Below are 25,045 nucleotides of genomic sequence, written 5' to 3'. Positions count from 1 at the left end.
TACAGGGAGCGAAAGGCCATTTACAATTTGTACAGAAACCAGATGGCAGTTATAAGTGCCGAGGGGCATTAAAGGGAAGCAGCGGTTGGGAAGGGAGTGAGACAGGGTTGTAGACTCTCCCCGGTGTTATTCAATCTGTATTTTGAGCAAGCAGTACATGAAACAAAAGAAAAATTCGGAGTAGGTATTAACGCCCATGGAGAAGAAATAAAAACGTTGAGGTTCGCCGATGACATTCTAATTGTGTCAGAGACAGCAAAGGACCTGGAAGAGCAGTTGAACGGAATGGACAGTGTCTTGAAAGGAGGATATAAGATGAACATCAACAAAAGCAAAACGAGGGTAATGGAATGTAGTCGAATTAAGTCGGTGATGCTGAGAGAATTAGATTAGGAATTGAGACACTTAAAGTAGTAAAGGAGTTTTCCTATTTGTGGAGCAAAATAACTAATGATGGTCGAAGTAGAGAAGATATAAAATGTAGACTGGCAATGGCAATTAAAGCGTTTCTGAAGAAGAGAAATTTGTTAACATCGAGTATAGATTTAAGTGTCAGGAAGTCGTTTCTGAAAGCATTTGTATGGAGTGTAGCCATGTATGGAACTGAAACATGGACGATAACTAGTTTGGACAAGATGAGAATAGAAGCTTTCGAAATGTGGTGCTACAGAAGAATGCTGAAGATTAGATGGGTAGATCACATAACTAATGAGGAGGTATTGAATAGAATTGTGGAAAAGAGGAGTTTATGGCACAACTTGACAAGAAGAAGGGACCGGTTGGTAGGACATGTTCTGAGGCATCAAGGGATCCCAAATTTAGCATTGGAGGGCAGCGTGGAGGGTAAAAATCGTAGAGGGAGATCGAGAGATGAATACACTAAGCAGATTCAGAAGGATGTCGGTTGCAGTAAGTACTGGGAGATGAAGAAGCTTGCACAGGCTAGAGTAGCATGGAGAGCTGCATCAAACTAGTCTCAGGACTGAAGACAACAACAACAACAACAACAATGCAACGTCCAGATTTTTTGACAAGAAAGTGTCACGGACAGGAAGAAAGGTTGCTGCAAATAAATGCAAGTGAGTGAATGTGCGATAATGGGTATTTCGATCACTTTGAAATACAGGACTTTGAGTTTTGAAAAGAGCGTGCTTCTGGAAGCAGAACTAAACACCTGTTAGTAATCTTTGCACTGTCAATTCCAAACAGCTTACGCTGATGGAAAATTCGTCACAGAAGCAAAGAGAAAAAAAGAACACTGCAAACTTGGCACTATCATTTATTTCTAGGTTTACAATGTGGTCGTGCAAAATTTTCAGTAACAAACAAGTTCATGAAACCGCTATACTCTTCAAATAATGATAGTGTCTTTTCGTTTTATATTTAACAGCTTTTCTTTTTCTTAGTGTGTCTTGACATTAAATAAGAGTTCTCTCTTTTGAGTAGGTTGTCAGATTTTGTTTTAGGTCATTCCCATTCGATGACCGACGGAATATCTAAGCGTGCTCCGAAAAACAAAACAAAAACATCAATGAGCGTAGTAGATGTCGGGATGAAAAATAGTACGCTCCAAAAAACCATATTCGGTAACAAAGGATTTCTCATTCTTGGAATAAATTCACAAAGCTTGCTGTGGACTTAGATTCCCGACACCCACTACGCCCTTTGATACTCTTTTCCTTTTGAGAGCTCGCTCTGATATTCCGTCAACGCAAATTTGAGTTTCACGGTATATCTTCTCGAGCTACGAAAATTAATAAAGCATCAAAAGACATAGTAGGTGTCGGGAATCAAACCCAGGTGTAAATAGCGAACAATAGTCCGCAGTCTGGTTGGATCCCAGGCAGCGACTACACATATAGCAAAACTTGCAGCATCTGTAGGAAGCGGATGGTTCGGTCGTCGAAATATTATGCATATAATGGAAACAGTATTTCTGGGAACACACAAGTAATACTCGTAAATTCACGTAGGGAAAACCTGAACGATGGTTTCAGTATTCTTTCGCGCCAATATTTGAGCGTATTTGCTTTCCATACAATGTCTGCAACAAGCCACATCATGAATCAACTTAGTATACAGAATGCAACGGGTATAAGAGCAGACGTATTTTTTGGTGACCCAGGACGGTGTACCTCATTACACTATATCAGTATTTACGTCATTTACATCCTAATAATTATATTCATTACAAGTCATATGTTTTTAGGTTGGTTAAAACCTCCAAGTACTTGTCGCAAAAGCAAGCCATAAACGCTTATTTTCCCATGGGCAGTAGGTGAAGTGTTGATGTGGGGACGAGTGGACGTAAATATCTTAGTCTACACTGATAGGCGCAGTGTAATTAGTGGTGCAATTAACTCTGTGCAGAAAACACCAGGCCGTAAAGTTTGTAATTCTTTGTGGGAAGACTGTTCAACGCAGAGGAAAAGCAACCAGCACACTGATGTGTGTATGTATTAAGGAAGAGCATATAAAGATATTTGTACTTGTGCCCGTTGTACTCTGCATTGTATAAAGATTTGTGGGTCCTCACGTAACTTTCGAGTCACTCGATTCCAGGTTCCTTATCTCAATAATTTTCTCTTTTCTCCCACCATCTATGAGAGTTTGTATTACCGTATGAAAAAGCTACATATAACAAATTTTTGCTCGTTCTGAAGAAAACTTTCCATGAAACTCATTAAAAGAAATTCTGTAATTTATTTAATAGTACCTAAAGCTGTTTTCAATGGAACTGCAGGAAACCATTCTGCACAATTTGTGTACTTGATCTGTCTCTGGTTTTTGCGTCACCTGTGTTCTGTACTGGCAGCTTCATCTCGGGCATAACGCTTCTCGGCACGCCTACGGAGCTCTACCTTCGAGGCACGCAGTACGTCTTCATGAACGTGTCCATCTTCACAGCGCCTCTCTTCATAGGCTTCGCGTACCTTCCTGTGTTCCACGGCCTTCGAATCACTTCCACGTACGAGGTATGTAGCGCCCTCAGTGCCTGGAAGCGTCTCTGTGAATGTTTGTTACGCCATTTCTTCACTCTGCTTCAAACATTCGCCAACTCTCATCTCTTCCTACAACACACTTGCTCCATTAAAACGTCTTCCCTCGTGTTCTCAATCTATTTAGACAGCAGACAGCATAACGGTGCTCAGAGACGAATCGAAAAGTGATCAGACATGATTTGTGGAAAATGGTCTGGAGAAAACAATTTCGTATTTCACTGCTACTGCATTAGTATTAAATGTCTGTGGGCTGCCAACAGTTAAGAGAGCAAATTTTTCGCTCCAAATAATCGAAAACGATTCATTTTCCCCGATTTTGATAAATAAGTGGCTCATAGTAAGGGTCTTACAACAGTGTAAAATTTGATCTCTATCTATTAAGGTCGCAAATCAAATTTGTAAAAAAATTTGGGCTTCAACATTATCATGAAATTGCAGTTACAGAGTTCAACGCATCACAAACCAATTCTGATCAAAGATTCGTAAATTTTAAACTACTGTAGACCAGCATTGGAAGTATAGTAGTAGATACAGACTGTACATACTTATGAACAAGAACACTGGCGTATCCTACTTTTCATACCACAGAGGAAATCTCTCTCTCTCTTGACCGCAATCAAATATTAAATACAGTACTTACCTCTGCATAATGCGGGGCCAGTCAGTAATTAAATTTGTAATTAGTTTCTTACTGCCTGCTGAAGAAATAAAGGTAGGTTATGTTGCACATCAACCAATAACAATTTTTACAAAGCAACTGGCTGCCATTTTACTATTATTATTAATGTTATTTATTTTATAACCTTTATTGTACTGCTGTAGTCAGTTATATAAATGTTCATACAAATTGCGGTTGCCGTTAATACGGTTCAGTTTAATAATAATTTAATAACACAATTCAATAATACATTGGTTATACAAGGATTATTATAATCTGTATAATATAACGGGTCTTTTACTCTTCAGCTTGTCCAAATATTTCTCCATGCTTTCAAACATTTTCGCTCTTTCCTAGTCTTAAATAGCTTTGTCGTCCTTTTATTGATCTTAGCTTGTAGCCTGCCAAACATTTATTGCATTTATTGATTCAAGGAGTCCAGACTATTGATTTGCCAGAATAACTTATTGAATATGACAGTTCGGTTCTCTGTCACTAATGTTACAATGAATAACTCGTGAGATTCCACTTTCATGTGTTTCTAGATGTTTACATTTTGAAATATGTGAGGACACATACATTTCTGATTTTTAGTGCTATTATTTCAGTTGACTTTTGTCCAACAAGAACATATAAACTGTAAACTGCATTTAGACTTCAAATTCAGGGGCCTTTAGAACTTATTTACTCAAATGCGAATTTGCATATATATAGTTCCAGTTCAACAGTTTCAGCTGCCGCCTTTCCAGCAAGAACATCGAATCCGCCGGATTTCGAAATTCACGCGCATAATAACGTACTCTTGGAATGTATATACATGAAAGAACAGATGTGTAGAACGCCAGAATCACTTTTTGCTCTTAGGCATTCAATGCCTCAGAATCAAAGGTGGGAAATTAAAAGGAATACAGGAAAGAACTACCATGAGGGAATGGCTCAAATGGCTCTGAGCACTATGGGACTTAACATCCGAGGTCATCAGTCTTCTAGAACTTAGAACTACTTAAACCTATGCCCGAGGCAGGATTCGAACCTGCGACCGTAACAGTAGCGCGGTTCCGGACTGAAGCGCCTAGAACCGCTCGGCCACCGCGGCCGGCTAAGCACGTTACACATCTTCGGTAGGAAACCGAGGCAGGGACACAATTAGTCGTCTTAAGTTGTTTCTTCACAGCATGCTCTCTGCTACCATCACATGGATGCAAGGTGGTTGGAATTAATTAAACATTCAGCACTTGAGAGGGCCCCATGAAGAAATCGTAAGACAATGGATTTTTGTGGATGCATTTGTAAAGACACCAAGAGCAGAAATAACTAAGAAGCCATTGAAAAAAACATATTTTGATTTCCATAGCACACCGTACCCTTAATTAATTTTGAGCCACTTTTACGTACCTGGTTGCAAACGTTGCACAGTGTGACTTTCATCAGCCGGCAGTGGTGGCCAAGCGGTTCTAGGCGCTTCAGTCTGGAACTGCGTGACCGATACGGTCGCAGGTTCGAATCCTGCCTCGGGCATGGATGTGTGTGATGTCCTTAGGTTAGACAGGTTTAAGTGGTTCTACGTTCTAGGGGCCTGATGACCTCAGATGTTAAGTCCCATAGTGCTCAGAGCCATTTGAACCATTTTGATTTTCATCTGCATTCACAACAGCCTGCAACCGCACTAAAGGTACCATTTCACATTTTTTTGCAGCACTTTTCGAATGGTGAACCATGGAATATTAAGTTGTTGCGACACTGCTCGTGCCTTGCTTGAAGATTGCACAATGTTTCTAGGTTTTTCAGCCATGGGAAGAGTAACTTCTTCAGCAATTTGTGGCACAGTTGGACGTCGGCCTCTTCTAGGAGCAATTCCCAAATCGCCAGTTAATTAGAACTTCTGAATCGTGTTCTCCAACTCAGGTGCGGAGAGAGGACCTCTCCGTATTGTTTTAATCTACATCTACATCCACATACATACTCCGCAATCCACCATACGGTGCGTGGCGGAGCATACCTCGTACCATAACTAGTATCTTCTCTCCCTGTTCCGGCCGGCCGGAGTAGCCGAGCGGTTCTAGGCGCTACAGTCTGGAACCGCGTGACCTCTACGGTCGCAGGCTCGAATCCTGCCTCGGGCATGGATGTATGTGATTTCCTTAGGTTAGTTAAATTTAAGTAGTTCCAAGGTCTAGGGGACTGATGACCTCAGAAGTTAAGCCCCACAGTACTCAGAGCCATTTTAACCATTTGAACGACCCTGTTCATCTCCCAAACAGAACGAGGGAAAAATGACTGCCTATATGCCTCTGTAAGAGCCCTAATCTCTCTTATCTTATCTTTGTGGTCTTTCCGCGAAATGTAGGTTGGCGGCGGTAAAATTGTACTGCAGTCAGCCTCAAATGCTGGTTCTCTAAATTTCGTCAGTAGCGATTCACGAAAAGAACGCCTCCTTTCCTCTAGAGATTCCCACCCGAGTTCCTGAAGCATTTTCGTAACACTCGCGTGATGATTAAACCTACCAGTAACAAATGTAGCAGCCCGCCTCTGAATTTCTTCTATGTCCTCCCTCAATCCGACCTGATAGGGATCCCAAACGCTCGAGCAGTATTCAAGAATAGGTCGTATTAGTGTTTTATAAGTGGTCTCCTTTACAGATGAACCACATCTTCCCAAAATTCTACCAATGAACCGAAGACAACTATCCGCCTTCCCCACAACTGCCATTACATGCTGGTCCCACTTAATATCGCTCTGCAATGTAACGCCCAAATATTTAACCAACGTGACTGTGTCAAGCGCTACACTACTAATGGAGTATTCAAACATTACAGGATTCTTTTTCCTATTCATCTGCATTAATTTACATTTATCTATATTTAGAGTTAGTTTCCATTCTTTACACCAATCACAAGTCCTGTCCAAGTCATCTTGTATCATCCTACAGTCACTCAACGACGACACCTTCCCGTACACCACAGCATAGTCAGCAAACAGCCACACATTTATGTAGATATAAAACAATAGCGGACCTACCACACTTCCCTGGGGCACTTCAGATGATACCCTCACCTCCGATGAACACTCGCCATCGAGGAAAACGTACTGGGTTCTATTACTTAAGAAGTATTCGAGCCACTCGCATACTTGGGAACCAATCCCATATGCTCGTACCTTAGGAGTCTGCAGTGGGTCTCCGAGTCAAACGCTTTCCGGAAGTCAAGGAATATGGCATCCGTCTGATACCCTTCATCCATGGTTCGCAAGATATCATGTGAATACTCAATACTCAATACTTCCGAAGAGAAGGAGCACTATTCGTGTTGTTTTGACAAAACAGGTCACCTTGTCCAGACAAAAAAATGTTAAGTGTCTGCAGTTGTACTGTACACTTATGCTTGTGTTTCAATCCTATGTCGCCGTGCCAGAAGCGGCGCCTAACGGCAAGTGATGACACTAACACCACAAACAACGCAAACCCTGCAGCGCACAGACTAAACATCATTCCTGTAAAGCTGTGTACTCCCACAGCAAAAAGTTTCTGGCTCATGAAGCGAAAGTTTATTTACAACCACCCTGTACCTTGTACGTATACACAGACCGTTACAAAACGAACATTTCGTTTTTTAAAACGATAGACCTGAATACAAATTTCAGGATGTTTTCTTCCTACTGTGGCTGAAAAGCTGGGATGATCGATCGCAGACTGGTTCAGTTTTTCAACAGCTCCGGCCGTGAAAAATCTCAGAAATTGGTGGCACGCATGATTTTTGAGTTTTGTTGACGTACACACGAAATATTTTTAAAAAGCTAATGAGTGCTGCTTATAGCTATGGCGATACATTACCACCTAAGATAATTTTGTATTGTAATAGATTTTAACTTGTTTCTTTGAGTACTCTTGTCTCTCGTTTTTTATGTAAGTAAATATATAATATTTTATTTAGTCGCCATCTTTTCCAGATTTAACTTATTTATTGATTTAGTAATCTTTCCATTGCAGTACCTGGAGATGAGGTTTGGGAAGAGTGCCCGGCTGCTGGGCTCGTTCCTATTCGTAGTTGGCATCGTAAGTAGGACAAGTCTGTCCGTTATTTTTCCCTCCATTTCTGTTCTTTGTGTGTTAGCAAGTATGAGTTCATTCCAGTATGATGTACACAGTCCTCCACACGTTATTCTGACCGCCGCCTATGTGCAATAACCACTCACAGACAGCGGGTGGCAGCACTAGAAGCGGAAGGCACATAACGCTTGCCGGGAGACACGGAAACCAGTGCAGTCGTTGTCGTAATGCGGAAGCAGACTGATTTACCTGCCCGAAAAGGCATGATCGGACCAACTGTGGAATCATTTCCGGGACAACTATGTTTGTAAACTGTTCGCGTGCGTCCGTGGTTATAATGTACCATGCATGGCTTAATTCAGCTATCGAAACCCTGCGCCGATGCAACTGTGATACCGCGTGGACCATATATGACAAGAGCGAACGACAGCTGAGAAAAAGTATACGGGTGAATAAAGGCGTATATTCTGAGCAACTGATGGCCCAAATGAACCAAGGGTCTAGCAGCAGTGCCTTTTAAACGACCATGGACCTCCGCAGCAGGCACCTATTTCATGCTCCCATGCTGACTGCAGTTCATCAGTGTTTTGGTGTCACAAAGGTTCAACACAAGTGCGCATCTATCCTCGGACCATGTCTGTGCTTACATACAGTTGGTTTTTCTCGACACAATGGAATCTACTAGTAGGAAAATGCAGCTCGCAGTGTATGTGTGTTGTTTCAAGAGCACCAGGATGGATCTACCATACTCCCCTAGCCAGCAACCTCTTCAGATTTAATCCAAATTCAGAATCTGTGGGACCACCTCGACCGAGCTACTCACGCCATGGAGCCTCAAATGAGAAACCTAGTGCAGGTGGCCATGGCAAGGCAGTAGGTATGGATCCACATTACTTTTGGTTCCTTCCACAACCTTAAGCCGTCGGCACACGGACCGTGCATCCGAACGTTGAGCGTTGAGCGTGCCGAGTTTCTGACGTCATAGCGTTGAATAGCACTTTGGGAGTCTTTCCGAACGTGCAGAGCAATATCTAGCAAGTTAGATATTCCGAGCGTGCGTCTGAGCGTTGACCAATGAGATGGCACAACGCCACCTACGTCACATGCACGCCGGCTGTCTTCAGTACAGAGTTGTGAGGCGCCATATTGGCATTCATTTCAAGCCTATATGTATATATGCCGTTTCTGAGCACCAACAAATTGAGAATCACTGGAAAACGCGTTGTTAACTGTGTGATTCGTTCCAATAAAATAATGAGAAACATCATATTCGTGGCAAAGGTATTATTATAACTTGTGTATTATGAGAGTAGTCTATTTGAAGGCAGCGACACACTGAAGATCCACCCAAAAAGCATTGTTCTTGGTACAATTTGTTATAATTAAATTTCAATTAGTAACATATCTATGATTAAGGATTTTAGCAAGGGGTAACATAATATGGTTAGATGCAAGGGATGTATTGTCGGTGTAGCGTAACGAGAAGAAGGAAAAGTGCATGCTGACTCTGCCACCAGTTGAAGGTGACAGTAAAGGTGGTAAGTTGTGTTACTGCTAAAGACTCATTCTTTGAATGCTGTAATTTATGGCTGCAATTATCTGTCACCCTATTTGTGTCATTTCACTGTAGCCCTTTTTGTTACTGTTTTTGTGGAATCAAAAAAAAAAAGTTCCTTCATAATCTTGAATTGAGCTGTATGGTGGAGCGGTGGTTCGCGCCATGACACTTCCAAATTTTTTTCCAAACATTCGCGTTTTTATTAGGTTCTGATACTTTATTATTAGTTTAATATAAGTATATGCTATAATATTTAATGTTATGTAAATATAAGTTCACCTCTTTTTGAGGGGTGACTGTTCGATTGGCTTAATCTACAGGACAGCTTGCGCTACTTGTATAAAGATATTTCGCTCCTTTTTCTTTTACGCTTCGTAATTCACATGTTGCAGAGATTCTGCTACTGGGTAGAAACAGTGATCAAGTAAGACTGACGTTGGGGTTTTACTAAAATGTGGGAATAATGAAATAATGTTCATCTTATGCGGAGAAGTATTCCAAATTTGTACCGCACTGTTTGTAATGGAACTTTTATAAGCCTGTGTCCTTATTGATCGGACATGGTACTTACAGTTTCGTGGACGATGGAGGAAATGTGCGTTTTAATAGAGCTAACGTGGGAATTTTAACGCGCGCCCGTTGAGTAAACAGTATGATTTATGAACTAGAAACATCCCTCAACTGCGCTGCGATCACGTTGGGGCCCACGTACCGAATGCACAAGTCGCATTGTTCCTGAGCGTTCAGCAGCACGTTGAACTCGGTACGCTCAACGTTAACGTTCGACAGCACGGCCCGTGTGCCGACTTGACTCTCTTCCTGCACGTCCGCGCTCCAAAAGGTTGTTGTTGATTCTTTTTCAGGTTATTGCACTAATTTGACTGAATCATGTATCTAAAGGCTATTATTCTCAGGAGCTTCCAAAGTTAATGTGAAGTTTGAGAAACAGGATAGAGGAACTGGCAGAACAGAAATGATGAGAGTATCACGTAACGGTTAACAACGAGATCTCGGTTTCCATTATGTTCTTTGAGATGTTTCTGCATCTATGTCCAGTCACCAGTTCCAACTCGTATTGTTTTTAATGTGATTACTTACAAACACTAGTTGAATTACAAAAAATTAATATTCCTCTCCGTCACACACGGTGAACTGTGAATTCGTGGCATATTAAAATTGTGTCCAAACCAGACATGGAATCCTAGATTTAAAACAAACACTCTTACATCCGAATTTATCTCACAGGCCACCTCTAAACTCGATGTGTCCATCTGCCAGTACGTCTTCGCTACTCTTGTAAACACTGCAGGAAGCTTCTTACATTATTGCTTACCTGCTGCTGATCATTGCGGTTCTTCAACTTGTGTCACTTCCTCCGTCGTACCAATCTCATGGTGGAAACATATCGCCCAGCTCTCATAATATCCTAGGAAGACAAATTTGATGACATATTGATTAGTTGTCTGGAATATGTCAGACAATCCAATTCATTCCGGCAGGCTATATTTGAGATAATTCAATAAGAAAATGAAACCTACACCCAAAATTTACAAAACATCGCCTGTGTTTAACAGTATTATATGTTACTGATAAGTTGTATACTTTATGAATCAATGTGGGAGTTTCATTCTAGAGATGAAAGTGGTTAAGAATAACGAAATATTTGTGATACTTGGAATCCACTACTCAGCAACCAATTTCAGTTAAGTGAGTTCAATAACGTCTAAGGAAAGGAACATGTTTTTCTGAAAAACATGTATCACAATTATAAGCCTCCGCATCCTGCAGTAAGAAGCTACAAGATTACAGGGGATTATGACTGAAAATATGGTGCCACTAAATATGTCCTTCTCGTGCATAAAACTCTTGTAGCTTTGTCAGCGAGCTCCTCAGGTGATAAGCAGATTTCACAATCGCTAAAATATCTTAGGTACTATACATGCGTTCTCACACTACACTAATGCCCATTAAAATGGCTACACAACGAAGATGACGCGCTACAGATGCGAAATTTAAACGACAGGAAGAAGATGCTCTGATATGCAAATGATTAGCTTTTCAGAGCATTCACAAAAGGTTGGTGCCGGTGGCGACACCTACAGCGTGCTGACATGAGGAAAGTTTCCAACCCATTTCTCATACACAAACAGCAATTGACCGGCGTTGCCTGGTGAAACGTTGTTGTGATGCCTCGCGTAAGGAGGAGAAATACGTACCATCACGTTTCCGACTTTGATAAAAGTCGGATTGTAGCCTATTGCGATTGCGATTTATCGTATCGCGACATTGCTGCTCGCGTTGGTCGAGGTCCAATGACTGTTAGCAGAATATGGAATCGGTGGGTTCAGGAGGGTAATACGGAACGCCGTATCACTAGCAGTCGAGATGACAGGCATCTTATCCGCATGACTGTAACGGATCGTGCAGCCACGTCTCGATCCCTGAGTCAACAGATGGGGACGTTTGCAAGACAACAACCATCTGCACGAACAGTTCGACGACGTTTGCAACTGCACGGGCTATCAGCTCAGAGACCATGGCTGCGGTCGTATCCGTGTTTGGCGACATCGCGGTTAACTCACATTGGAAGCGTGTATTCGTCATCGCCATTCTGGGGTATCGCCCGGCGTAATGGTATGGGGTGCCATTGGTTACACGTCTCGGTCACCTCTTGTTCGCATTGACGGCACTTTGAACAGTGGACGTTACATTTCAGATGTGTTACGACCCGTGGCTCTGCCCTTCATTCGATCCCTGCGAAACCCCACATTTCAGCGGGGTAATGCCGGATCGCATGTTGCAGGTCCTGCACGGGACTTTCTGGATGTAGAAAATGTTCGACTGCTGCCCTGGCCGGCACATTCTCAGGATCTCTCACCAATTGAAAACGTCTGGTCAATGGTGGCCGAGCAACTGGCTCGTCACAATACGCCAGTCACTACTCTTGATGAACTGTGGTATCGTGTTGAAGCTGAATGGGCAGCTGTGCCTGTACACGCCATCCAAGCTCTGTTTGACTCAATGCCCACGCGTATCAAGGCCGTTATTACGGCCAGAGGTGGTAGTTCTGGGTACTGATTTCTCAGATTCTATGCACCCAAATGGGTGAAAATGTAATCACATGTCAGTTCTAGTATGATATATTTGTCCAACGAATACCCGTTTACCATCTGCATTTCTTCTTGGTGTAGCAATTTTGATGGCCAGTTGTGTACCTGAATCATTTATAACAGACATCTAAACACGAAATATCAAAATGAAAAAAATTATTTTCTGTTGCAGATAACGTGGATTCCAATTGTTATCTACATGCCAGCTCTCGCCTTTAATCAAGGTAAACAGAAGATATTTAGCTGTAATTTTTTTTTCTTACTAGACCACATCAATAAGAAACATGTCCTCTCGTCTTCTAATTATGTTATATCCTCGGTAAATTTTGTGGTACAATATAGCAGTTAATCATTGACTGCTAAAATATAAGGGTCAATTAAACAGTTTCCTTTCGAAAGCCGTACATTCCAGAATCGGTATGCTAGTCAGGCGAAGATGTGAACACTGAGGTAGCCATCCCATCCTTGCACAAGGTTGAAGTTACTCGTTTGGTAAAACTTTGTGCCCTGCTGCATGAAGAAGTCCGTAACTGCGAGCTCAACACACTCGCCTGACAGGACTCTTCACGAACCGTCTTTTATTTTCAAAGAACATTCTTAGGAATTTATTTTATTTACTAGCGATTCATCAAGAACATTAACACGTTTAATTACATTATGTAAGCATGCAAGTAGTGGCCAGGGAGTAAGTGATGAAATCATAACCCAATTCCTTTTAACAAATGGGAATTTTATTCACTTTAATAGTGCCTAAAAGCATTTTTAAAAGAAACAGATTTAAAATTATAATCAGAAAGCATCGTCTAAATATCAAAGTTACAATTTATTCAGAGGCAGAAAGAAACAAGTTTTGACTGTATGATCTTTCGAGCAGAGAACCTTGCCGCTCCCTTTTGATGGGGCCGTAGTTACGACCACTCACAACAGCCTCTGAAAGACTACACTGGTGCACATCTGCAACACACCAGATAACTTTAAACTAAGAGTTTTAACAATTTACACAAGCACACAAAATATTCACCGCCCGTAGGAGGGATGGAAATGGTACAAAACACTAACAATTAAAATATTTACCTTGCCACCGAAGGTGAAACTTGATTTTGGCTTCTAAGAAAAGTTTTACGGTGAAAAAAATAAAAGCCCATGAAATGCAATCTTACATAAAATTCTACAAGGGTGGCCAAACAATAGTTATGATGCTCTACAGTACACAGACGCCGCCTCTCAAGATCATAAGCAATAATATCAAAGTTTCCAAAGATCAAAACGTATTTGAGGTACTAGGCCGTTACACTCCAAGCAATAAATTCGTTAACACATCAAATCCGACAAACATGACAGGGGCAGCTACTAACGTATGGTAGACTGATACGGAGATTACCGAACAATCCGAACCGTAGGATGCTCTAAGCCGCTCCTACCCCACAAGAGAAATACTGACCACCCAATTTATGAACAACCACCTTCCCGCGGGTGGGCAAACGGAGAAGAATGGTGGGACGACTCCAAAGCAAAATCGGCTGGTGACCTCACCAAGAAAACAAGTAGAATTTAACAAGAGTAAATGAAACAACATATCACCAATCACTTAACTTCTAACAAACAGCGATTTCTCGAGAAGACCTGGCGCAGCTCCCCGAAATCGCTCTCCCGAACCGTCCGCTGCCAGCCGCTTCAACGGACGGAGGAAGGCGCGCCGATCTCCCGTCTCACGGCGTCGCAGCTCGCACCGGCCAGACTGATGTCGTGGGTTGACTCCTGTTGCTCTCGTGTCGACCGCGAACTCACTACCCCTCGCTATACGCCGCGGCCCACTGGACTCACGTGGTGACCTCACATGCGCCGACGCTCAAGACGGACAAGCCATCTTGTGTCTCAGTGCGCGACCGACCAACCGATCGATCCAACCGCCAATGACCATTGCCTGAGCAAACTCGAGCAGACTGGCGGTCTAACGTGCAGGCTCATATGCAGGAACTAAGTCCCGACCGGGCGACCACTCGCTGAGTTTTCTTACTGGCGAAGTGGAAAGACTCATTTTGCCGGCTTTAAAGGTTGATCCGAACGACAGACATACTACCACTCCGAACGACAGACAGACACTAACTGCCTAACAAATGCGGAGGAGAGACAGGCTAGCAAGCTGGGGACGAGAGACTGACCCAGACTGCCCGACTGGTGAGCTCATAACGTCCCTTAAATGAATGTGAACAAGCAACCTTTCCCCTTTCCCACCAGAGGGCGACACTAAAGCTGCGATTGCCACAGCGGCGTCACCGCCAGAAACGGAGGGCGATTGCTTCACGCTACGTGCTGCGGCGCGCTCTTCAAAACAACAGTTCTTACCACGGCTCACTTCAGGCCTTTTTTACGGGACCGAAGGAGTGAAAAACGCGTGGGGAGAGATCAGGACTATAGGGCAGGTGTTCGAGTGTCTCTCACTTTAGTTGGCGTAACTTCTACGTTATGACATCTGAGATGGGGGGACATGCTGACCCTTACAGATCTTACAGATTCTTCATTGACCGTTGCATGTCTATTGGTGGTTGTCATTCGCCAACCAACAAGAGAGTAGCAGCACTTTGATCCTGTTTGGACGCATTTGGTAAAAACGGCGTTATAGTTCACATTGCCGAATTTATCACACGTATGTAGGAAAGAGACGAATGCCACAATAATCCCTTTTGTACGTGCCGGTGCTTATGTATGCACATCGGAGTCGCGCTACGTTGCACATACGCTGCAGCAGTTCCCTCAAACGGAAACTTTTTTATCGCTATTGTGACCAGACGAAACTACTTTCGTCCGGCCTTAACTTTAGGTCCCTTCAGTACTCTAGCAGATCATCAAACTAAAACATATGAAATATTAGCTCACTTTATTACATAAATGAATAAAATATTTACTGAACATTGACACACTTCATTGCCACAGGAGTACTGGACAATTCACAACTGTCATTGACTGCTAGAGCATCGCCTGATGCACTAATTAACAAACTGTACGCTTGTGGAACAGTACTCGACACTTATAACAGTACAAGTTCATCTGAAATATTCATTACTCGTTGGTCCTAGACGATGATGTTGACTACTATAGCTGGGATCTCGAAGTGGGCTGAGCTCCTGAGTTTTCGATACTACACTGACAGCCACTGCGAGGACGCTGCTGTTGCTGAGAGGGTGGTCTGCAGGTGCGCCTCCCACACACTTTTGTAGATTGCAAAAAATGGTTCAAATGGCTCTGAGCACTATGGGACTTAACTTCTGAGCTCATCAGTCCCCTAGAACTTAGAACTACTTAAACCAATTTAACCTAAGGACATCACACACATCCATGCCCGAGGCAGGATTCGAACCTGCGACCGTAGCGGTCACACGGTTCCAAACTGAAGCGCCTAGAACCGGACGGCCACAAAGCCGGCTGTAGAGTGCAGCGTGACCTCGCTGACGACTGTGGTGTCGATTAGCTTTGCCGACTCTGATGTGGCATCGTGATGTCTGGGTGACACATCAATCACCCGTTATAGAACTATTCAATAGAACTGCAAAATATAACTGTGCAACAGCAATGAAACACTTAAATTTCTTGTGTTGTATGCGGTACTGAAGCTTCTTTTACGATAAACATTAATAACTCTCCAGTGGTGGTTTCATTGCTGCCACGCTCTGTGTTCTGTGAAATACGGTGGTCATACCCACGATACACATCTGAGACAGTGGATTCTGTGGTGTTCGGGGTGTATGAAACGTGTCATAACTCTAGGAACTTATTCATGAAATTAAAACATTACAAAGAGTTCTTATGAACATGTATACGAAAATCCTTCATTACAGAGGTGCGAAATGATTTACTAAAAATGATACATTTACCAACGCCATTTGCAAGTATGACGGAATTTATTACTCATAGTACAAAAGGTATACCTTTATGAAAGACATTTAAATTGAAAAAGATTGCCACCTACTGCTTCCATGTATTGAATCCCGTTCCGTACATTGTGGGGAAACTCCTAGCGTTTTCCATATTTAGTCAAATTCATTTTCAAATTTATTTTCAATGTAGCCCTCAGAAATTGACAATGGGTACAAGAGTTGACTACACCATGATTTTAAATGTCCCCATAGGAAAAAAAATCCATTGGATTCATATCTGGCTTTCGGGCTTCTCATGCTGTGGGACCTTTTCGACCAATGCCTCTGTTCGCGAACTCGTTATCGACATACTGGCGAACTACACCTGTAAAGTGAGGTGGAGCACTATCGAGTAAACCGACATTCGTTTAACCTCTGGAGATACATCATCGAGTAAGTAAAGCAACTCATCTCTGACAAGCCGTTGTGGAAAGAATAGGGGCCAATGAGATACTCAAGAATTATTATAACTTCTCTGAACAAATATAAATGTTTATTTTTTTTAACTCAACATGGACAGCTTTCCTGTGTTTAACTCTTTGTGTAGGTGTTGTCCTGAACAATGGAAGTGGTTTAATTATTAAAAAGCTATATGATACTAAGAGTCACCAAAACTATCTAAACCCTTATAAATACATTTGCATTACAATTAGAAAACCAAAAACTGTAAGCCAAGGGAACGATCCACTGTAGTTGTGTGTTACGCAGTGCAGTGGACAGTGCTGTAGCGTGTGACACGATTATACATGACTTGATATTCCAGCACACGAAGCTAACAGGATAAAAATCCTGTAACAAGTTACCAGTCGAACTTTTAAAGAATAAATAACCAAAATATTTCTACAAAAATTCCCTACAAATTTACGTGCGCTAAATGACCAAATAAAATTCCGAACATTAAATAATTCGCGCGTAAATGTAACACTGCATAGTAAGAATAAAACTGTCTGCATACGAAACGTAACTAAACCTCATTGTAATATTGAAACCAACACCTAACTATGAATGATCATAGCGTCTTGAGTGTAATGTAAAATTGACCCTAACATATTTTCATGCCTTTTCTGAGGCATCGGAAACTTAGTACTTCTCGAAGTGATGAACATAAGAAAATCAACACAGTAAAAAACCAGCTAAAGGAAAGAAAGGGAGCCGTGTGCAGTGAAATAAAAGGACGGGCGGATATGCTACGCAGATTATGCTGCAGTCTCAGTCACTCTGTTTCGCAAAGTGCAATGCGGAGACTCACACAAGTAGAAAATTAAACTCGTGAGTAGATGATGGAACAATTTAAACGTCTTAAGTTACTGAAAGGAAATTAACTTTTAAAACTATGTGGGAAATGATGAAACAAATTGTCTGACTATTTCGATAATCTTACAAACAATACTTCTTACTTAAAATACGCTTCTGCCATGAGATTAATTACTGGGATGATAAATGATCGGTAAATCTGTTCCTTATGAGTTCAAGCCATGTGCCTAATAACTTTACTTAACCACGTATGAACCATGAAACTAACTAACCCAAACCAATAAAGAAAAAGCCTACAAAAACTCTGTTGTCATCAAACACACCATACATTGCGCACAATCAAACAGCGTAGCAATAACAGTAACTGAAAATCTTCGCTTCTCAAATCAACCTTTACCAAATCATATTTCCAAAATTCAGCATCCTCCGTATATTTATCTCTTTGCTCTGCAAGCATCCGTTCTCGCATTTCTCCTTGAACTAGGTAACCAAGAAGTCGTTTCCCAAGCACGGGCGTACGCACATCGCATGGTGTTCCACCATCTGCCACTCCCTTCTCAAATGAGTCTGTGTCTTGGAAGCGTTCGTGGACGCACGTGAACGTTCTTCCACAGTGTAACTACCTCCCATGATAACGTTGATAATAAAGCTGACATACTGTGCCCGCTTTCCCATCTGCTAGGCCATGTATGTGCGGCAAATCTGTCAGACACGGAATACATCGGCGGGATGTGTTGTGATGAAAATTGCTCTATAACAGAACAGACTAATGTAAGGCAAAAAGAAACAGATCCCATGGCCAACTGTAAACTAGAACATGAGTAAAAATGCACATCTGAGGTCAATTACACCACCAAGAGACATTACAGGGAACGCCTTTCTGTTAGTTAGTTAGCTACTTTCATCTATATCTACATATATCCTTCGCTGGCTTCCAAGGGATGTGTGGCTGAGGGCAGAATTCACGCCAAAGTCATATCCCCCCCCCCCCCCCTCGCTGTTCCACTCGCGGATCGCACGAGGGAAAAACGACTGTCTGAATGCCTCAGTACGAGCTCTAATTTCCCTTTTCTTTGAATGGTGACCATTGTACGATTTGAAAGTATGTGGTAGTAAAATATGCTTCGGCGAAGATCGGATTTCGGAATTTAGTGAGCAACCCCTTCCGTTTAGCGCGTCGTCTATCTGCAAGTGTATCCCACTTCAATCTTTCTATGAGTTTTGTAACGATCTAGCGATGGCTAAATATACCTGTCACGAATCTTGCTGCTCTTCTTTGGATCTTCTCAATCTCTTGAATGAGACCCGACTGGTAAGGGTCCCATACAGACGAACAATAAGACTGTATGAACTAACATATTGTAAACAATTTCCTTTGTTGAAGGACTGCATCGCTTTAGGATTCTACCAATAAGCCGCAACCTAGAGTTGGCCTTACCCGTTACTTGTGTAATCTGATCATTCCATTTGAGGTCATTTCGAATAGTCACACCCAGATACTTGACGCAAGTTGCGGCTTCCAAAGACTGGGCATTTATTTTGTACTCGTACATTAATGGGGACTTTCGCGTTGTTATACGCAGTAGGTTACACTTACTAATATTGAGAGATAACTGCTTGTCACTACACCACCCGTTTATTTTCTGCAAATCCTCATTGATTTGTTCACAACTTCCGTGTGATACTACTTTCCTTTAGACTACAGCATCATCAGCAAACACTCTAAGGCCGCTGTCAATACCATCAACCAGATAGTTTATGTAAATCGTAAAGAGCAGCGGACCTATTACGCTGCCCTGGGGCACATCTGAAGTTACGCTTGTGTCTGTTGAAATCACCCCATTCAGGACGACATACTGCTCTCTGTCTGTCGGGAAACTTTCTATCCAACCGCATATGTCATCGGGTAGACCGTAAGCGCGCACTTTTTGGAGCAAATGCAAGTGTGGAACTGAGTCGAACGCGCTTAGAAAGTCGAGAAATGTGGCATCAACCTGGGAGCCAGTATCCAGAGCCTATTGTATATCATGCACAAAAAGGGACTGCTGTGTCTCGCGTGACCGCTGTTTCCTGAAACCGTGCTGGTTTCTGCGGATGAGCTTCTCAGTGTCTAGAAAGGTCATTATGTCTGAACACAAAATATGTTCCATGATTTTGCAATAAATCGATGTCAGTGAAATTGGCCGGTAATTATGTGCATCAGATTCGCTACCCTTTTTATAGATTGCTATTACCTGGGCCTTCTTCCAGTCCCGTGGAACTTTCCGTTATGCGAATGATCTCTGATAGGTGATGGATAAGAATGGTGCTATATTTGTAGCATAGTCAGCATATAATCTCACGGGGATACCGTCTGGACCAGATGACTTCCTGGCGTCTAAGGATCTGAACTGTTTTCCAATCGCAGATGCACTAAACACTATGTCAGCCATCCTTGCGTTTGTCCATGCATCATTTGCATGATAAATCACAATGATGTGGAACGAGTCTTTTTATATTCACACCACAAATTATTTCGTAAATATTGCTACATGCTAACCATTTGCCAGTGGCATTTCTTTTGTATGCAGATGTGAGTTAATAATTTCTACCCAATTACCTTTTACTCATTAACATAATACAAATTCTTCTACTGAATAGAAGGGAATGTTGAGGAGAAAAGTTTTCAGTTTGCTTTCAAATATTATCTCTCTAATGAACGGTTTCTGGACCATGTTCATATGAACTTTCGTAATTCATTTATTTGTTACTTTCTTCAATTGTTCTAGACATGAGAACACGTCAAATACATTCTAACACAAAAAAGACGAATCTCCACAAATGAATTATTCGAATGGCACAGGAATCGGAATATGTGATGTAAATGCATGGGCAAAAAAAACGAATACATTTTCAGAAAAATTGGCTGATTTATTCAAGAGAAAGAACTTTACAAATTGAGTAAGGGAATAGCGTCTTGGTCCCCAACTGATCCTTATGTAAACAATTATTCGGCTTAGCACTCACTGACAGAGTTGTTGGACGCCCTCCAGAGGGATATCGTTCCAGGAGGATCCTGGGAAGAGACCCATCGACCTTTTCTGGTCTACAGATACCGCTATGTTGGTCACCCGGGATCAGCCCGAAGCGGCACTCGTCACTGAAGACAACTGTATTTCATTCAACAAGATTCCTGGGCGAAGTCGTATTTGGAGACGCTCCAGAAACGGTAGATTATCAACCTGTCGCTCACCTTATGGCCCGACACCAAGGAGGGATGGTCTGGAGTCTCATTTCTTTTCGTAGCAGGACCCCTTTGGGTGTCGTCCGCGGCACCACTACAGCACAGTGGTACGTCGATTACAGCCTACTCTCCAATTGATTTCCCTTCATTTCAAGCCATTCTGCGCTTACATTTCAACAGGATAATGCCCACCCGCACATGGCGAGAGTCCCTACTGCTTGTCTTTGCAATTTCAAAACCCTATCTTGACCAGCGAGGTCGCTGGGTTTCTCCCAAATTGGAACGTTTGGAACGTTTTGTGCAGGGCCCTCGAATCAGCTCGGGATTTTCACGATCTAACTTGCCAGTTCGTCATAATCTGGCACGATATTTCTCAGGAAGACATTCAACAACTATATCAATCAACGCTAAGCCGAATATATGAATTCTTAAGAACCAGAGGTGAACCAAAGATTTATAGCCTTGCTCAATGCACGAAGCTATTTCCTTTGAATAAATCATGCAGCTTTTCTAAAATTGTAATCATTTGTTTTTCTGTACATATGTATTATAGCTACCGATTTACGTCCCACTGAGATAATTCCTTTGTTATGTGTCATCTTTTTTTCTCTTAAATTGTATTGCGAATCACAAGTAACTGGCATGAATAAAGCATAAAATATTATAACATAATTTCAAATGTGTGTTTATAACTACGCATTATAGTATTAAGGAGGAAGTCTACATTCGATAACTTCATAAAAATAATAATTTCTAAAAGCAATTAGAAAAAGGAAGAGAAGAAGAACTTCCACATACCCTTTGGCCTTCAGAGTCACTGATGTATGTAAACCCGGAATCCAGAAGCCGCTTCGTACTGTTCTACCGTAGTTCGCTCTACTGTTACATCACAACTTTTCTAATTTATAATTGGTGCAAATGGCTCTGAGCACTATGAGACTTAACATCTGAGGTCATCAGTCCCCTACAACTTAGAACTAAGTAGTTCACTACACTACACTACACTTCATAGCAGTACGCTACACTATATTACACTACACTACACTAAGGTACTGTACTTGGTATCAGAACTGAGATAGATATCTCAATTTTCTGCATTTTTAGTTCCTAGCGCGCTGAGGTACAGTTCAGGATTCACAGGGGAGTGTAGGAGGTCGATAGCTTTGGACAGTGCAGCTGTTCAAAGTACTTGCGTTACTGTGATGACACAATGGCATGTGAAGAGTTCCACATTTCCATTACCCAGAAATGGAACATCCGAAGCGTCGCGCATCCATGACTGGGCATCTCGCCGCTTTGCACTTGACGGCTATATCGGTGGAAGATAAAATATTCCAGTCATGTCACACACTGAACATTTCCTTCGAGGACGACCTCAAGATCACCTGTATTTCCCTCGTCAGCGCCAAGCGACACTGGAGATGGTGTAAACAGCGACGGAACTGGTCAGTGTATGTCAGGAAACGAGTAATTGGGAGCGATAAATCACGCTATACCTGTGGTACTCCGATGGAAAGGTTTGGGTTTGTCGAATACCTGGAAGAGTTGTTGTTGTTGTTGTTGTGGCCTTCAGTCCTGAGACTGGTTTGATGCAGCTCTCCAGGCTACTGTATCCTGTGCAATGTTCTTCATCTCCCAGTACCTACTGCAGCCTACATCCTTCTGAATCTGCTTAGTGTATTCATCTCTTGGTCTCCCTCTACGATTTTTACCCTCCACGCTGCCCCCCAATACTAAATTGGTGACCCCTTGATGCCTCATAACGTGTCCTACCCACCGATCCCTACTTCTAGTCAAGTTGTGCCACAAACTCCTCTTCTCCCCAATCCCATTCAATACCTCCTCATTAGTTATGTGATCTACCCATCTAATCTTCAGCATTCTTCTGTAGCACCACATTTCGAAAGCTTCTATTCTCATCTTGTCCAAACTGTTTATCGTCCATGTTTCACTTCCATACATGGCTACACTCCATACGAATTCTTTACAGACGAATGGAAAAACTGGTAGAAGCCGACCTCGACGAAGATCAGTTTGGATTCCGTAGAAATATGGGAACACGTGAGGCAATACTGACCCTACGACTTATCTTAGAAGCTAGACTCAGAAAAGGCAAGCCTACGTTTCTAGCATTTGTAGACTTGGAGAAAGCTTTTAATAATGTTGACTGGAATACTCTCTTTCAAATCCTGAAGGTGGCAGGGGTAAAATACTGGGAGCGAATGGCTATTTACAATTTGTACAGAAACAAGGTGGCAGTTATAAGAGTCGAGGAGCATGAAAGGGAAGCAGTGGTTGGGAAGGGAGTAAGACAGGGTTATAGCCTCTCCACGATGTTATTCAATCTGTATATTGAGCAAGCAGTAAAGGAAACAAAAGAAAAATTCGGAGTAGGTATTAAAATCCATGGAGAAGAAATAAAAGCTTTAAGGTTTGCCGATGACATTGTAAATCTGTCAGAGACAGCAAAGGACTTGGAAGAGCAGTTGAACGGAATGGACAGTGTCATGAAGGGAGGATATAAGATGAACATCAACAAAAGCAAAACGAGGATAATGGAATGCAGTCAAATTAAGTCGGGTGATTCTGAAGGAATTAGATTAGGAAATGAGACACTTAAAGTAGTAAGAGAGTTTTGCTATTTGGGGAGCAAAATAACTGATGATGGTCGAAGCAGAGAGGATATAAAATGTAGACTGGCAATGGCAAGGAAAGCGTTTCTGAAGAAGAGAAATTTCTTAACATCGAGTATAGATTTGTCAGTAAGACGTTTCTGAAAGTATTCGTATGGAGTGTAGCCATGTATGGAAGTGAAACATGGACGATAAACAGTTTGGACAAGAAGAGAATAGAAGCTGGAAAAGTTACGTACCGTTATGTGTAGTGCCAACAGTAAAGTACGGAAGATGTGGTGATTCAGTATGTGGATGTTCCTCGTGATTAATGTATGATTTCCTCATAGCGCTTAACAAAACGCCAAATATGGAAGGATATGAATACATTTTACCTCAATGTGTGGTACATTCAGTAGAATATCAGTTTTAGACGATTTTATCAGAATGATAATGAACTCTGTGGTGAAGCAGTATCTGCGAAACAATAGTTTATAGACAATAAAAACAGTGAAGTGCCGTCCCCTCGTCCTGAACTAATGAAACCAGTTTGGGATGAGTTAGAACATTGACTTAGCTCCAGACCCCATGGTCCAAGATCATCATCTGCTCCGGTTTCGGTTCTTGAGTGAGCCGTGTGTCGGCTCTCAACATATATCGCGCTGTAAAGATTGTTTTGAGTTCTTCCATTCCATCGTTAATTGATTCTTTCATATTTATCGTTATGCTGCGTGCGATTCTGTTGAGATTCCCCTCTGGCGGCGTGTCTGGTCTTATCGATCTTCCAGTCGTTGCTTCCTGTTAGCCTTGTGTAAGGGAATAAGATCTTTGGGGGGATGGCCAGTTGGTTGCCTAGCGGTGACGAGTCGGTCGGTCGGTTTTTAAAATGGGGACTTAGAGAATATCGTAGGATGAGACCGCGGCGTGGCGTGGCGGTGGGGAGTTGGCTGTTGTTCCGAGAAGCCGCGTGGTCTATCCTGGCGGTGTGAGACGAGTGGGACGAGTTGACGGGACAAGGCTGTAAGCTCTTGCTGTGAACACCCGGGGGCCACGGCTGTGGATCCGAGTCACCACTTGGTGGGGGCGGCAGCGGATGTCTTTAAATTTACCGTCTGGAGGCGGGAATGATGGACTAGTAACTCTCCTAACCTGAGGACTGGAATTTCGCCGCCGTGAGTGCAGAGAAGACGAGGGCTCCGGTGACAGAGCGCGTGGCTGCGTGACTATGCCCAGTTGGGTATGCTGGTGACGTGTACACGATCGGGGGTGAGGAACCTTTGCATCGGAGTTGACCTGCTGTTTCTCTGATAAAGGTTTGGATGTTAATTGAAGAATTTTCGTTTGTGCAACCTGCGTCCTTTCTGCCTTGTGGCCTCCTGCGTTCGTGTTTCCTGTCTCTGTCGCCGGTGTATTTATAGACAGTGATCTTTTCTGCTTCTTATTAGTACTGCCTGGGAGGAAGTGTAGTTTTGGCCAGGGAGTATGGTTTCTCGTTTGATTCCTCCTCCCTCCCGGCCTCGCGTGAGGTCGATGTGATTGCTGAATGCGAGCCGTTGTGGGTCTCTTAATCCGCTTCTAGCCCGAGCATCCGGGAGACAATTGTGGCCGCCCTTACACCCGGTCGGTTAATTATTTCTATCCCAGAACATTTTGGTGGCAGGACATGGTA

General features: G+C 42.5%; 1 protein-coding gene across 1 annotated transcript in view; it reads left to right on the top strand.

Annotated features, from left to right (window-relative positions):
- The window catches only part of LOC124545199 (sodium-coupled monocarboxylate transporter 1-like), a 172,770-nt gene that overhangs the window by 47,620 nt on the left and 100,105 nt on the right, over positions 1 to 25,045 (top strand). The window contains exons 3-5 of the mRNA XM_047124063.1: positions 2,816 to 2,975; positions 7,646 to 7,711; positions 12,546 to 12,597. Coding sequence (XP_046980019.1) covers positions 2,816 to 2,975; positions 7,646 to 7,711; positions 12,546 to 12,597 — 278 coding nt within the window. The remainder of the gene's footprint in view (positions 1 to 2,815; positions 2,976 to 7,645; positions 7,712 to 12,545; positions 12,598 to 25,045) is intronic.

The sequence above is a fragment of the Schistocerca americana genome, chromosome 8 (genome assembly GCF_021461395.2).
Source record: "Schistocerca americana isolate TAMUIC-IGC-003095 chromosome 8, iqSchAmer2.1, whole genome shotgun sequence".
In the NCBI taxonomy this organism is placed as follows: Eukaryota; Metazoa; Arthropoda; class Insecta; order Orthoptera; family Acrididae; genus Schistocerca; species Schistocerca americana.
The sequence above is the reverse complement of the archived record's forward strand: the minus strand, read 5'-3'. Positions and strand labels throughout refer to the sequence as shown.